The 13,801-nt window shown below is 44.6% G+C and overlaps 1 protein-coding gene across 2 annotated transcripts; it reads left to right on the top strand.

Moving 5' to 3' along the window:
• Positions 1-1,699: 1,699 nt before the first annotated feature.
• BOD1 (biorientation of chromosomes in cell division 1) lies at positions 1,700-10,845 on the top strand. Of its 2 annotated transcripts, none has more exons than XM_055112879.2 (3): positions 1,700-2,201; positions 5,144-5,268; positions 10,103-10,845. In XM_055112879.2, the coding sequence occupies exons 1-3, from the start codon at positions 1,965-1,967 to the stop codon at positions 10,128-10,130; spliced, it is 390 nt and encodes a 129-aa protein (XP_054968854.1). In that variant the 5' UTR covers positions 1,700-1,964; the 3' UTR covers positions 10,131-10,845. The 2 variants fall into 2 exon arrangements, with proteins under 2 accessions (XP_054968854.1, XP_054968853.1); XM_055112878.2 differs by lacking the exon at positions 10,103-10,845 and adding an exon at positions 8,961-9,157 and having other exon boundaries at positions 1,708-2,201.
• The last annotated feature ends 2,956 nt before the right edge of the window (positions 10,846-13,801 follow it).

The following is a 13,801-nucleotide window of genomic DNA, read 5'->3' as shown; positions in this document are numbered from 1 at the left end:
CAAGGGCTTGGAGAAGAAAGAACCTGGGGCTGAGGCAGCCTGAACTGGGCTTCTCCTGGGGCTAAAGGTGAGTGATCAGCGTAGAGTCAACCAGTAGGAACAGACATTAGGTAATCTCAGGGATGGTGAGCTATTAAGAGAGAATGTTTGTCATTAACTGACCCATTGTGAATGATTGAGCTGGTGTTAGAGGATGAGTATAATCCAACACCTGAATGTTTCTTTTGAGGGTTAATTTAAACTCTCTTGGCCAGGTGTGGTGGCTCACACCTGTAATCCCAGCACTTTGGGAGGCTGAGGCGGGTAGATCACTTGAGGTCAGGAATTCAAGACCAGCCTGGCCAACATGGTGAAACCCCCATCTCTACTAAAAATACTAAAATTAGCCAGGTATGGTGGCATGCGCCTGTAATCCCAGCTACTCGGGAGGCTGAGGCAGGAGAATTGCTTGAACCCAGGAGGCGGAGGCTGCAGTGAGCCAAGATTGCACCACTGCACTCCAGCCTGGGTGATAGAGTGAGACTCTGTCTCAAAAAAAAAAAGAAAAAAAAAATTAAACTGTCTTGAGTACTAAATATTGGTGTGGAGAACATCCTGGATCTTTGCCAATTCTGCATCTTCGCAGGAGCCAAGGATATTGGAGAATTTGCTATTTACATCCCCTCTACTGCTTGTGTAAGATGAGGAAATAACAATAGCAGACATAATTGCTGAGGTTGGGAGGGGGAGCTGAGCTAACAATAGGCAAAAGATGAAGGGAAGAGAGGATAATGGTGGCAGCTATAGGATTCCAATGGTGAATTGTGGCTACTTAAAAAAAACAGGATATAAAGCCTTACCTATTGTGGGATACCAACTAGCTCTCAGGATACCTCAGGCTAAAATGCAAGATTTAGATCCTCAAAACCTGGGTTCAAATCCTACTTTTCTACCTCTAGGTATGTGATTAGGTTAACAAACTTTCTTCTGCCTCCATTTCTACGTCTGTAAATAGCAATAATAGTAGTATGTATCTGCTTTTTTAAATTATTGTGAAGAAGTGCGTGGAAAGTGCATAGCATCACGCCTGACACTTTTCAATTATTCAATATTGGCTTATGATTGACAATATTTAATATTTGGGAGGAAATCCACACACATATAAGACAGACTTAAGGAAAACTTTTATTTTCTTCTTCACACTTTTCCGTTATTTTCCAATTTTCTAAAATGAGTATGCATTGCTATTAAAACCAAAAGGAGGGAAACTCACAAATTTCTGAACAATAGAATTTTGACTGTTCCACTGTTTCCGGAATTTCCCGGAACATGTTGTTCAAGAAGGACGTGGGAGTGCATGCTAAAGCGCAGATTGCTAGGTGTCGACCCGTAAATACTGGATAAAAATCTTTAAGAAATAATTCTGGTAATCTATACTTTTAATCAGCTCCACAGATGACTGTTATAATCAGGCCCTGCTGGGACGTGTTGATTGAATGGGAAGTCAGCAGAGAGTGGGCGGGGAAGGCCTGGCGGGTTGCAGCGATCACGAGGCCTGCGCCTACAGTTCCCATATTGCCCCGCGAAATCGCGACGAGCAAGCACGAACCCTGCCGGGAGTTGTAGTTTCTCTCGGCTAGGCCGCTGCCTATAAAGAACGCCGGAGATGGCCACAGAAAACTTCCCGCCCCACAATGCAAAGGTCAACGTTGACGCCATCTGGGGTGCGCCTGGAATCGAGCAGGCCGTTTCTGCCGCGTCCACCACAACCTCTGCTGTATCAGAGGGGGCCTTCGCCGCCGCCGCCCCCACCACCGCCCCCGCCGCCATCGCCACCGCCGCCGCCACCACCACCGTCACCTCCGCCGCTGCCGCCTTGGGGCCCTCCTCCTTCACCGCCCCCTTCACCACCTCTACACGTTCTAGGCCTTCTGTCCTGGAGAAGAAGCTATAGTCGTTCTCCCTTGTGGGCCCGGGGCGCAGCCATGGCGGACGGCGGCGGCGGCGGGGGAACTGGCGCGGTGGGCGGCGGCGGAACTAGCCAGGCCTCTGCCGGGGCAGCGACTGGCGCTACTGGGGCCAGCGGAGGCGGTGGCCCCATCAACCCGGCCTCGCTGCCTCCCGGCGACCCGCAGCTCATCGCTCTCATCGTGGAGCAGCTCAAGAGCCGGGGCCTTTTTGACAGCTTCCGCCGGGACTGCCTGGCCGACGTGGACACCAAGGTAGCTGCGGCCGCCTGGGCGTTGGGGAGCGGGGCTGCACGTGAGGCCGCCGGGTGGCAGCTTTGATTTTCGAAAGCCGAGAGCAAAACAAAAGATAGCTTAGAAATCTCAGCAGTGAGGTCTTACACCGCTTGGGGCAGTACGGAGAGCTTTCTGAGCGATGCACACGTGGGTTCCTGTCTGATACATTTACTACTAGTTGTGGTTTTACCCAGTCCCTTCTCCGAACTTGGGGTTTCAATGTGGGTTTTAGAGCCTAGACCGTATCATTCCCAAGATGGAACTCCTCTGAGGCCCTTAATAACAAACTTCGAAACCAAGTTGATAAGCAAGCGTGCTTTAGAATTTCCACCTGTTCCGTACTCACCACTGAGAAGCTGGCATTAAACACAATGATTTGAACACACAGTCATCACCATTTTATAGCTGTTTATTCCTTTTCTCTAGCTCATTGTTTTGCAGACTAGTAGGGCGTTGAATTAAGATAAATTGTAGAAACAGCACCCTTATTTTGCACTTTATCATTGATTAAAGGAGATTTGGTGCCTAGTTTAGATCCTAATGCCATTGGTCAGTCCCACCAGTAAAACGCTATTTCACTTTACCTACTCGTCAGGGTGGTTTGGATTCAATGAAATAATGGGTGTTAAGTATCAGACATACAGTAGTTGCTGGAATGTTCATTTTCTTCCTTTTCAAAACTTGTCTAACCACGACTGTGGTTGTAGGTTAGGAGACCCTGTCACTGGACTCCTGCAGGGTAGTGATTTCTCCTACCACAGCCTGTCATGGAAACGTTTTGCTTACCTCACAGCAAGATTGTGAGCTTAGAATTAGACCTTAAGATAGGAAAAAACGTAGTCTGTTTATTCGTTGAACGTTTATTGGCCTCTAGTTGCCAAGCTGTGCGATTACAGGAATAAGTCACTACCCCATCCTCAAAACTTATAGTCTAGGTTAGAAAACTGACATGTAAATAAACCAGGTGGTAAATACGGATGTAGAGAGAGAAAGTGGTATACACTGTTCCTTCTCCAAGATGAAAAGCCCAACTAGAAGTCTGTCCTTGAAACAAAGTAATTTAATACATATGCATCCCAGATCTGTATTGACAGAGCTTTCACCTTTCCTAGGTCAAGTTCTCCATTCATATTTCTTATATGCCGTTAGGTTTTGTGTGTGATTTTAAAACAAAAGCGACTACAGTAGCCCGCCCCATCCAAGGTTTTGCTTTCTGCGGTTTCATTTACCCAATTGTTGCGGTATGGAAGTACTTGTGTTCAGGTAACCCTTATTTTACTTCATAATGGCCCTCAAAGACATTCATGCGTAGTGTATATAGGGTTCAGTACTACCTGAGGTTTCAGGCACCCACTGGGCATCTTGGAACGTATCCCCTGAGGGGGAGGGGACTACCGTCTTGAGCGGCTGGTGAGGGAGAGTGGTTGGAACCTTCCCATGTACAGCTCCTTAGCTGTTCCTTCTGAGAATTCCAGGTTGTTTTAGTTCTTGAAGATAGTGTTTTTTCAGGCATATCTTATCTGAGACCTTTGTTGCTTCAGCCCAGTGGTTCTCAAAGCGTGGTGCTTGGATTAACATCAGCATCACCTGAGAACTTGTTAGAAATGCACGTTTTGGGCCCCACCCCAGACTGCTGAAGTATTTAGGGGAAATTGAACAGATGTCTGTAATTTACTTTGCACTGTAATTTACTTTGAACTGATAAGTGAACAGGTGGAGGGGTTGGTAGTACAGTAAAACGTTATGAGTGGGCTCATGAGTTCCTTTGACTTCTTGAACTGAGATGATTCTGTATCGCCTGGGTTTGTTACATGTTTTGGTGCTGATGTTCACTGTCCTTTGTCCTTTTTCAGTAAACAGTTCATATCATCTCAAACCAGGTGAGTTATTTTGAGTAGACGGTATGGTATCAGGATTTATGCTTACAAGGGACAAAAATAATCCTAACTGCTTTATGCAAAGGGGAGAATCTATTGTCTCATGGAATCCAGGGAAGGATTGAACGAACAAACTCTCCCAGAGGGTGGTAGGCATGCGTTTGGAACCAGATGTTCCCCATTCGTTCTGTCTTTCATCTCTGTTGATATCTGTTTTACTGTTGGTTCAGAGTGGAGTCATCCATTTGAATACTAGTATCTCTTGATTACATTTTACAGCTTCTTCCTCTAGAGAGAGGCTGTCAGCTCCAATCTGGGAAATCCCAGGGAATGTCTGCATTGTCTTAGCGTGGCTCAGGCACCCACTCCTGTGGCACCCTCTGCCCTACCCTTGTGAAGAGAGGAAGACAGTTACTAGAAAGAAGGCGTTACTAGGCAGATAGCACATGGTATCTGTGAATTTTACTTCTCTGCCCCCATTTCCTTGCCTTTCTCTTTTCCAGGTTTAGTGGAGTCTTTGAGTTTACTCTCTCAACCTTTTGGAAGAGGCCAGTCATGGAATTGAGGCCTGCTGGTTCCTTTGTCAACTTCATTTCCCTGACTGTTAGCAAACTTTGCTGCAGTAATGCTGCATAGCAACCTGAATCTCAGCAGCTTATAACCAGCACTTGTTCACATGTTCATGGGGCGGCAGGTCTACCAAAGTTCAGCTGAGCTAGGAAGGCTTCAGCTGGTGGCTTGGCTGCAGGCTGCCCAGGTGTGGGTCCAGGCTGTGGGTTGATGTCAGGCCTGCTGCATGTAGAGTTACTTAAAAGCAAATGGAATAATATAAGTAAAGCGCCTGGCATTGTGCCCACCCACCATCAAGTGGGCACTTGTGTTAACCATTAATTCCTGACTGCCACATTGCCTGGTGTCTTCATGCACAGTGGAAGTGTATTTAGACTTAATAACGTTTCTGTGAAAAGCAGTGTTCTGAGAGACTAAGTTCAAAACTTTGGTGCATATAACTTCTGACCTTGCCTCCTCTTTTTAACATTTTAGCCAGCTTACCAAAACCTGAGGCAGAAAGTGGATAATTTTGTGTCAACACATCTGGACAAGCAGGAATGGAATCCTACGATGAACAAAAACCAATTGCGAAATGGTCTGAGGCAGAGTGTGGTTCAGTAAGTAAGCAGAATTTAAAGCTTTTGAAAAGGCAGTCATCACAAGTGTGATGCACAAGAAGGTTGAGGTCTCTGTTTAGTCAAGGTTGATGGGACTTTATATCAAGTATCACTTAGGAGTTGCAGCAGTCTGCTCCTTTATTATAATTAAGGTTAAAGGAAGCAAAGTACTCAGTTGAAATTCCAGTTTCTGCAGCCTGTGAAGGCCTCCTGTGTGCATCTCTACTGGGTGCATCAAAAGACATTCCAAATCGTGAGACATTTTCCCTGCTCTTTGAAGTTTCAGTGTCGTCCAAACATATATGTGAGTTTTATACCAAGATATCAGGGTTTGGATCTTGGGCAAGAGGAGTTGGATCTTTATTCTCACAGGTGAATGTGAACTAAATAAATTCCTTGAGTCCACCAGGACTGCCACCTCTAAAGTGTAATGGTGACAGCTTTCAGGAAGGCATAGTCTTAATAAAGTATCGTACTTCACAGTAACAAACTGAACCTTAGTTAATAAAGGTGCTATTGATAGCTTATCTGAGTGACGCACAAAAGTGGAGGTGGAGGAGGGTACAGAAATGGGAGAACACATTAGTGATTGCCTGGGGTTACGGATGGGAGGAGGGGGTGAGTGTGACTTGAAAGTGGTAGCACAAGGGGGAACTTGCAATGGTGCAGTTAAGTGTCACTGAATTGTGCTGTGCTCACGTGCAACAGCTCGTATGGTAAAGTCGCACGGAGCTACACACACAAATAAGTGCAAGTGTAACTGAAGTCTAAATAAGGTCTGGATTGGACCAGTGTCATTTTCCTGGTTTTGATATTGCAGTAGTTATGCAAGGTGCTGACATTAGAGCTGGCTGGGTGAAGGGTGCGTGTGGAACTCCCTGGACTCTTCTTCACAACTTCCTGTGAATATGCAGCGATTTTAAGATTTTTAAAGTTTTTAAAAGTGTTTTACTAACAAGCTAGTACTTCCAATATGGCTGAATGCTGGGAAGAAGCCTGATAGCAGAAGATGCCCAGTGCCTTGTCATTCTGGAGTCAGTACCGAGTGCCTTTCCCTTTCTCCAGAGAACAGACTGGTGGCACCGGGCTCTTTCAGAAAGAAGGGGACAGTAGCTGCCCCTTACTGAGCAACTCTTTATTACATGTCTGGCACTGGTCTTTACATATATCACTCATCCTCATGAAAAGCCTGTTTCACAGCTAAAGTCACTTGTGTTTACCCTATCTTGAGTAAATCAAAACACTGAACATTTTGAAATATTTGGAAAGTTGCCATGATTGTATGAAGGCTGTTAACATTGCTTTGATTTCTGTAATGAGCATGGATGTCATTCTAGAGGTATGCATGTGGCACTTCCTCTTGCATTTCTTTAGTAGGAATTGTAATACCGAAAAGTGCACAGAAGTTCAGTGAAACAGATAATTAGAACATCCCTTGATCACCCAGATCGAGAAATGGACTCACACCCCCGAAACAGCCTAGCTCCGGATGTACTTTCCTCCTTTCGGAAGTTTGCCATATTCCTGACTTTTATGCTAATCATTTCCTCTCTTCATAGTTTTTACCACCTCTGTGAAGTTGTTTTTTTTTTTTTTTTTCCTGCTTTTTGATTTGACTTAGAATGTGTTTAACATGAAAACATGAACTTGGCTTTAATACTGGGACATTTCTCCACAATTCTTGCTAGCATTTTGAATTTGAGGCAAAATCTACTGGAGTTTTGAAACGCAGACTTTGTGCTTGACCCCAGGTGCTCTCCCCAGATGGACACTGCAGGCCTTCAGAGCATTGGCTCACTGGCCTGGCTGTTCTGGCCCAGATGCCGTAACCCAGTGCCACAGCCTAGAGGGTTTAACAGGAAATTAGCCTGTGCTATTGCACTGAATTATGACGAATAACTCTTGTAACTGTACAATATTTGTTTATTCCATCTTGTACATTGGGCTCCTGACAAGATTTTATGTTTTCCTCAAAAGTTTAAGAATCTCCAGGAAAGTGAGCTGCACTCCCTTGGTACTTTGTTTCCCCTGATCAGGGGTTTTGGTCAGTTGGGGATGCTTTAACAAGGCGCCATAGACTAGGTGGCTTGTAAACAATGGAAATTTACTTCTCACCATTCTGGAGGCTAGAAGTCCAAGACCAAGATGCCAGCATGGTCAGGTTCAGGGGAAGGCCTTCTTGCAGGCAGCAGACTGCCAACTGCTTGTTCTTCTTATGTGGTGGGAAGAGAGCTCGCTAACTTCCTGGGGTCCCTTTTGTAAGGGCATAAATTGCATACACGGAGGCTCTGCCCTCATGACCCGATCGCCTCCCAAAGGCCCTACCTCCAAAGGCCATCACATTAAGGATTAGATTTCAACCTAGGAAGTCTGGGGGACACAGGCATTTAGTTGATAATATCAAGCTTTTACATCTGGTAAAGGACCCTGTGAATCCGACTCAGGAAGTGGTTTGGTAAAGTTGGAAAGGTATTGGCTTGTGACTGAGGAGAGGTGGCTTTGCTTTGTTAGCATCCCATAGCCGGATGCTAACTTTGCTGTATTTAACGATGCTCATCACTAAGGGCCGATACTGTCTAATGCCTGGTCTACCTGAAAATGTGCCCTTCAGTGCTCTAGTGGTGGTGTATTTACATCTAGGCTTCCTGTCGATAAGCTGTTAGTTACCATTGAATCCAGGGAGCACTTTACACACTAATCATCTTTCCCAGTTCACAGCCCGTTTCTTATCTTCTTTGTCATGATGTACATTTACTCATGTCTTTCCTTTGCTGTACCCTGACAGACCATTTGCCCACTTGCTGCCCAGCCTATTTTTACCCGAAGGCTTAAATGGCCTCTGAAGTCTCAAGTCTACGGGAAAATAAGTAAAACCTGCCCACATGCTTGTGATGGTATTGGAATGTTTCAGTCCTTTGAGAAGAACACTTCACTTTGAACCTTACGGGCTATTTTCCAGACTGTCCAAATATGATTTGTTTCCTCTCACCATCATTTCCAGTACCCTGTCCCAAGTGTTTGAATATAGACATTGATATGCCCTGATTTTTGCTCTACTTCAGAAAGGATTGGGGATGTAATTTAGCCCTCTAGGAGCTTGGAACTAATTTGTTTGTCTATTTCTTGTTTGCTTCCAAGTTGCTTATTATGTGTTGTGGCAGCTACAGCTGAAGGCCATGGTGAATTGCTGGTGATGTAAATACTCCCAGCCCTGACTGATCGGCCTTGTTTAAATTTTAAGGATTAGTAAACAGGTTGCTGCTGGAGCTACTTCTGCTTAGGCTATTAGGAGAATAAATGTTGAAGGAAATGGAGTCCAATTCGGGGCTTACTGGCTTTGACAGTACGAGGAAGCTTTTCAGTGCCACACGTGTCAAACTCTTTCTCACCATGCTGTCATTTGTTTGTTGTTTTGGAGCAACTCACTTAGTTTTGTTTTTGGTTCTTTTGTACAAGGTTGGGTGATTGTGGGTGAGATTGTGCAGTAGGAATAACAGCTGCTGGTTGAGAATTACCCCTCAAAAGTGAAAATAGCGTGAGCTGTATGTGGTAAGTGGATTGACCTCTAAACTCCCTAGAAGGGCTGTAGCTTTGAAGGTGGACATTTATTGGGCTCGCACGTGACACTTATTGGGGCTAAAGATGAATCCCGAAGGAACTAAATAACAGAATGATCTGTTTGTCTCCACAAGGTCAGGGATGTTGGAAGCTGGAGTAGACAGGATTATTTCTCAGGTGGTGGATCCAAAACTTAACCACATCTTCAGGCCACAAATAGAACGAGCAATTCATGAGTTCCTGGCGGCCCAGAAAAAAGCAGCTGTGCCAGCACCCCCTCCAGAGCCCGAAGGCCAGGACCCTCCAGCTCCATCTCAGGACACTTCCTAAGGTCCAGTATCCTATCTTCTGTCCAGGAGTATGCATCTCTGGCTTGTAGATATGTAAAATGGATAGGAATGGGGTAGGCCGTAATTGAGGATCATTCAGGAAGTATTTACTGCAGATGGACTTCACCTACTGTTATAAGTCACTTTTTACTGAGAACTAATTAGTAGCATTTTCCTGTGTCAGTGACTGATTTTCTGTTCCACCAGCGCTAAACATGTAAGCTATGGATAGATGCTTCATTAGAAATCAGCTGGGATGATTGGTGTGCATAAAGGGGATTCAAATGAAAGTCTTATTTTGCTGAAATGTTTAAATGAGTGTCTCCTGGACATGAGTTAACTTGGGCTTGCAATTTTATTTAAAATCAAGCAGTGCCTTCTGAAGTGATATCCTAAATGGGATTCAGAGTCTGCTTTGAGTGCGACTCGATTTCCTTGAATTTAGAAGGAGTTTGTTTACCACTATCAATTACCATGGGATTCTTCTGTTAGGAACACTCCCCCTTTTTAAATTAAATTTGGAATTAAATGTAATTTTAAACAGCTGTAGATGTACAAAAGAATGCTTTTTGCAGGTTTTGGGAGACATTAGTAGGAGCAGCGATGAAGTTAGCAGTGGACTTTTCGCCATTGTTGGTGACTGTTGGGATATGTTTTATCCCTTCATTCTGATTTGGTGTTCTTTTTAAGATTCTCTGAGATGCCTGTTATAATCAGTAAGTGAGGTGAATTGACTAGGGCGTTTTGAGCGTCAGTGATGAGCAACGCAAGAGCATCAGGACTGTCTTTTTGTTCCTCTATTGAGAGAAGCCCTTGAGTCCAATATGGAGTGTAAAACATTCATTTTAAGTCTTTCTTTTTAATTGTAAATTCCTTTAGGAACATAAAAGTGAATATAGTCTCTTATCAATAAATAACATTTTGATATGATTGTCTTTCCTTTTTAGAATATGCCAGACACCTTTTGAAAGCTAATTTTTGGTGAAGAAATGGATTCGGTTACATAAGAGTGCAACTTCAGACTGAAGATAGGCCAAGGTCGTCACTGATCTCAAGATTTCAACCTTGACCATGGGCAGTGACCAGATTGAAAGGGGAGCAAGTTCGGCAGTGGGAGAGTTGACCGTGTCACCCCCTGCATTGTGCTGCCATTTGGCCAGCCTGTCCAAGGGCATGACACCAAGTAGACACTACAGAGAGAGAAACACTACAGCAACCCAGGGTTGTCCTGAAACAGACTTTTATACTTGAACATGGAGACTGCACATGGACTTTAGGGTTTGTGCTGTGGGATAAACGGAAGCTACAGTGAGAACATAGCCAGTCCCAAAGACAATTTCAAAGAAAAATGACAGTAAAGGTTAGCTGGGAGTAGTCTTTGACAGTGCTTATTTGATACTGTCTGAGTTTGCAAACCAGATTGTACAAGTCATTAGCGTCAGATAACTTTAAAGTTGTGACCTTCTTGTACATGAATCTTCTAGCCAGTTTCCTTTCCTTTGTAACGAAACATGAAATCCTAGAATGTGTGAGAAGTTCAAACATTAGGCATAAGGAAACTCGTTTGCAGGCTCTCTGCTTCCTGTCCTGGAGGGGCCAGTGAGTCTTAGGTATGTTTATTTTATTCTCACATTTGTGTTTTTTTTAGAAAAGTGAATGGTCAATAAATGGCTTATCTTTCATAATAAAATTATTTGATACTTTTACTCCGAAGCTTCAGCTGAAGCTTAGACCTCAGGTCTGTGAAGGGCAACCTTTGTCTTCTGCCTCTGTGCACCACACATGATCTACTGGCAGTGAAGATTGGTACATATAACTTGGAACTATGAAACTAGTAGGTGTAGCTAGTAGCGGGCTGTTTCTCTCCTCCCTGAGCCATTACTGACACTGGTCTTTAGTTGAGGTAGTCTGTGGTATGTGTCAGTGTTTGTCAGCCTTGTGTGTACAGAAGTAGCACCTGGGGATTAGGGAAAATGCATATTCTGATTTAAGAAGTTCTGGGGTGGGACCTAAGAGTGAGTGTTTCTGACAAGCTGCCAGGTGATGCTGATGCTGCCAGGCCTCTGAACATACTGTGTATAATAAGCCTTGGATAATATATCCAAGATTATGTCAAACTAAGTCTGTGGTTCTTGGTTGAGTCTACTACTGCATATTGCTGCTAATCTGATCAAAATTTTAACCAATGCAGTTGGTTCCCTGTTAAGACAAAGGCTCCACTTCCACCTTTACCATGAATACCCCTGTATGAGGACTGCAGTGCCATATTCAGCAAGATGCTTGGTAGCATGTGCCCTAATTTTAAAGCAAACTGGCCACACGTTAAAGGCAGGTGCCAGTTATATCTGACGTGTGGTCTGTTCCCACCTGGTAGGTGCAGTTCCATTTCAAGCTGCCTTACAGTTGCAGGAGTCAACAAAGTTCTTAACCCCAGAAAATGGACCCTCCAGTCCTCTCTACTACTAGGCAGACAGGGAGTGGCCAGAATTACCAGTCCTGTGCTTGCAGAAAAGCTGCTCAGACTAACTGGAGTGTCTTCTCTTCAGGACCACATAGCTTTAATGGGAAGTTCCTTCCCTGTGAGGCATCCTTCTGGGAGGGAGATCTCCACACAGCTACTTTGTGTTGACCCTCCCAACATCTTGCCTATCCCACACTGACCTCAACTAGCAACAAAGAGGGCAAAAGCCCAGAGAAAGCTTCACCCTTTCTGCCCCCAAATGCTCAATTAACTGCATTTTATATATGTTTTTGGCAGACAGTTTTTGGTTCATCTCAGTTCTCTTACTTTGCGGCTGCTTTTACTAGAGATGGCTGGACCAGTTGATGAGAAACACCCGAATTTTCACAGAATGTTAAATGTGCCAAATACCAAAGAGTTTCTATTTTTTTTTAAATCATTCTGTTATATCCACCAAGAGTCACCTAGATTAGAGATTATTTCATTTGAGAACGTGAGATTATAGAAGTAATTGGGCACATCGTTACTGTTGGGACGGACGGTGGACTTTTTGGCTCTTAGCAACACTGAAAGGGAAGACGTGCCTAGATTGGTTTGGGTAACCATATTCAGACTGGCACACACAGGAAGGCGAGTCAAGACAATAGCACTAGAAGGCTTAGGGGAAAGAAAGCCAGCCTCTTCCTCCTCAGGAACTGGTCACCAGGTAAGCCTCTTTGCATCCTCAACTGAGTTCTCATGTTTTAATTGGGTTCGTGATATAGAATCTAGAAAAATTGTGTATGTTCTGAGATCCTGAGGAAGACAAGACCACCACAAAATTCCACCTCTTAAACACACCCTTGCTTAATTCAGTCGTAAACAAATTAGCTGTCACTGACCTCAAGCCAGTTAGGCCTCTCTCTCTCTAGTTGGGAAAACTGCTGTTTGCAAAAGCCCAGTAAAACACAGTTAATACATGAACAAATATTACCAACACTTGCAAGCCGATTGCGGTCATGAGTGTCTTAAGAGCCCCATCGTGTACGGTGGGGGTCAGCCAAGGCGGGAAGAAGGGTATCATTTTGAAGCCCAGTTCTTTTGTCTGGGACGGCATCTGTGATTGCTGCTGGAGATTCTTGTTTCTGGCATGTTTCCAGTTACCAGCTTAGATATTTGATTGGTATTGCCAACTCGTCTCAACCCAGTCCTGATTGTTTTAACTTCTGGCCTTTAGTGAGGTTTGTGGCTCCTATAGCAAAATTGAAGGAATGGTTTTATCCTGTTTCCATCATTTTGCCTTGGCCTCTATTTACTCATCAGGTGGGTGGAGGGTAAAGGTTTCTGTGCATTCTGTGTCACCCACTAGCACCGTGAACTGAGTAAGTGCTAACAGATCCATCGCAACAGTGGTTCTGAACATATAATCCCCAACCAGCAGTATCAGCATCACGCTGGAACTTGTTAGAAATGTGGCCCCCACCCCAGACTCGGAGATGTGGAGGGCCCCAGCAAGCCCTCCAGGTGATTCTGGTGCACGCTAAAAAGCACGTTTGCTCAGGAAACATTTTAATTCATAGTTGTGTGTGTGTCTAACAGCTCCTGAAGGGCAAGACTAGTATGTCATTTTAAAAAATTCCATAGTCCCTTGGAAGTGCCCAGAACAAGAGGAGAATCAAATATGGGTGAGTACTAGAAGTCTATCTTAGCCTTTCTGACTGCCAAATATATGGTGTATTTTCCCCACAAAGATACTCATCCTGCTCCATGGAAGATGATCCCAAAATACCATCTAGTCACTGCATCCAACCCAAGGTTCAGGACATCTCTACAGTGGGGACTAGGCAGCTCCTCTCTTAGACCTAAGAAAACTCAGGTTGTCTGCCCAACATCCCACCTGATAAGCAACAGGAATCATTAGAACAGGGAAGAATGTGAAACCTTGCTGTTCCTGGCCCATAGCAATTCCAAAATCCCAGTAGGCAGCCACTGTGGGGCCACTTCACCTAGGCTGGCAGATGTTGCTTGTTTAGGACTGGGTTCCATTCTTTAGCAGGGGTCTCCCCATTCCATTGTCCTCTGTGGCCACTGGCTTCACCCTCTGCAAGGTTCTTTCATTTCCATTATCCTCCCTTTCCATCCTCCTTTTCGGCCACACCCAAAAGAGACATTCAAGAATTTGTTGGAGGTTGTGCAGCCTTCTCAA

Source organism: Pan paniscus, chromosome 4, assembly GCF_029289425.2.
Source record: "Pan paniscus chromosome 4, NHGRI_mPanPan1-v2.0_pri, whole genome shotgun sequence".
NCBI lineage: Eukaryota > Metazoa > Chordata > Mammalia > Primates > Hominidae > Pan > Pan paniscus.
The sequence above is the reverse complement of the archived record's forward strand: the minus strand, read 5'-3'. Positions and strand labels throughout refer to the sequence as shown.

Excerpts from the sequence above, each read along its gene's own strand:
- BOD1 (XM_055112878.2), top strand. The coding sequence starts at position 1,965 with ATGGCGGACGGCGGCGGCGGCGGGGGAACTGGCGCGGTGGGCGGCGGC. Across the intron at positions 2,202-5,143 it reads TGGCCGACGTGGACACCAAG|CCAGCTTACCAAAACCTGAG; the intron begins GTAGCTGCGGCC and ends TTAACATTTTAG. Across the intron at positions 5,269-8,960 it reads CTGAGGCAGAGTGTGGTTCA|GTCAGGGATGTTGGAAGCTG; the intron begins GTAAGTAAGCAG and ends TGTCTCCACAAG.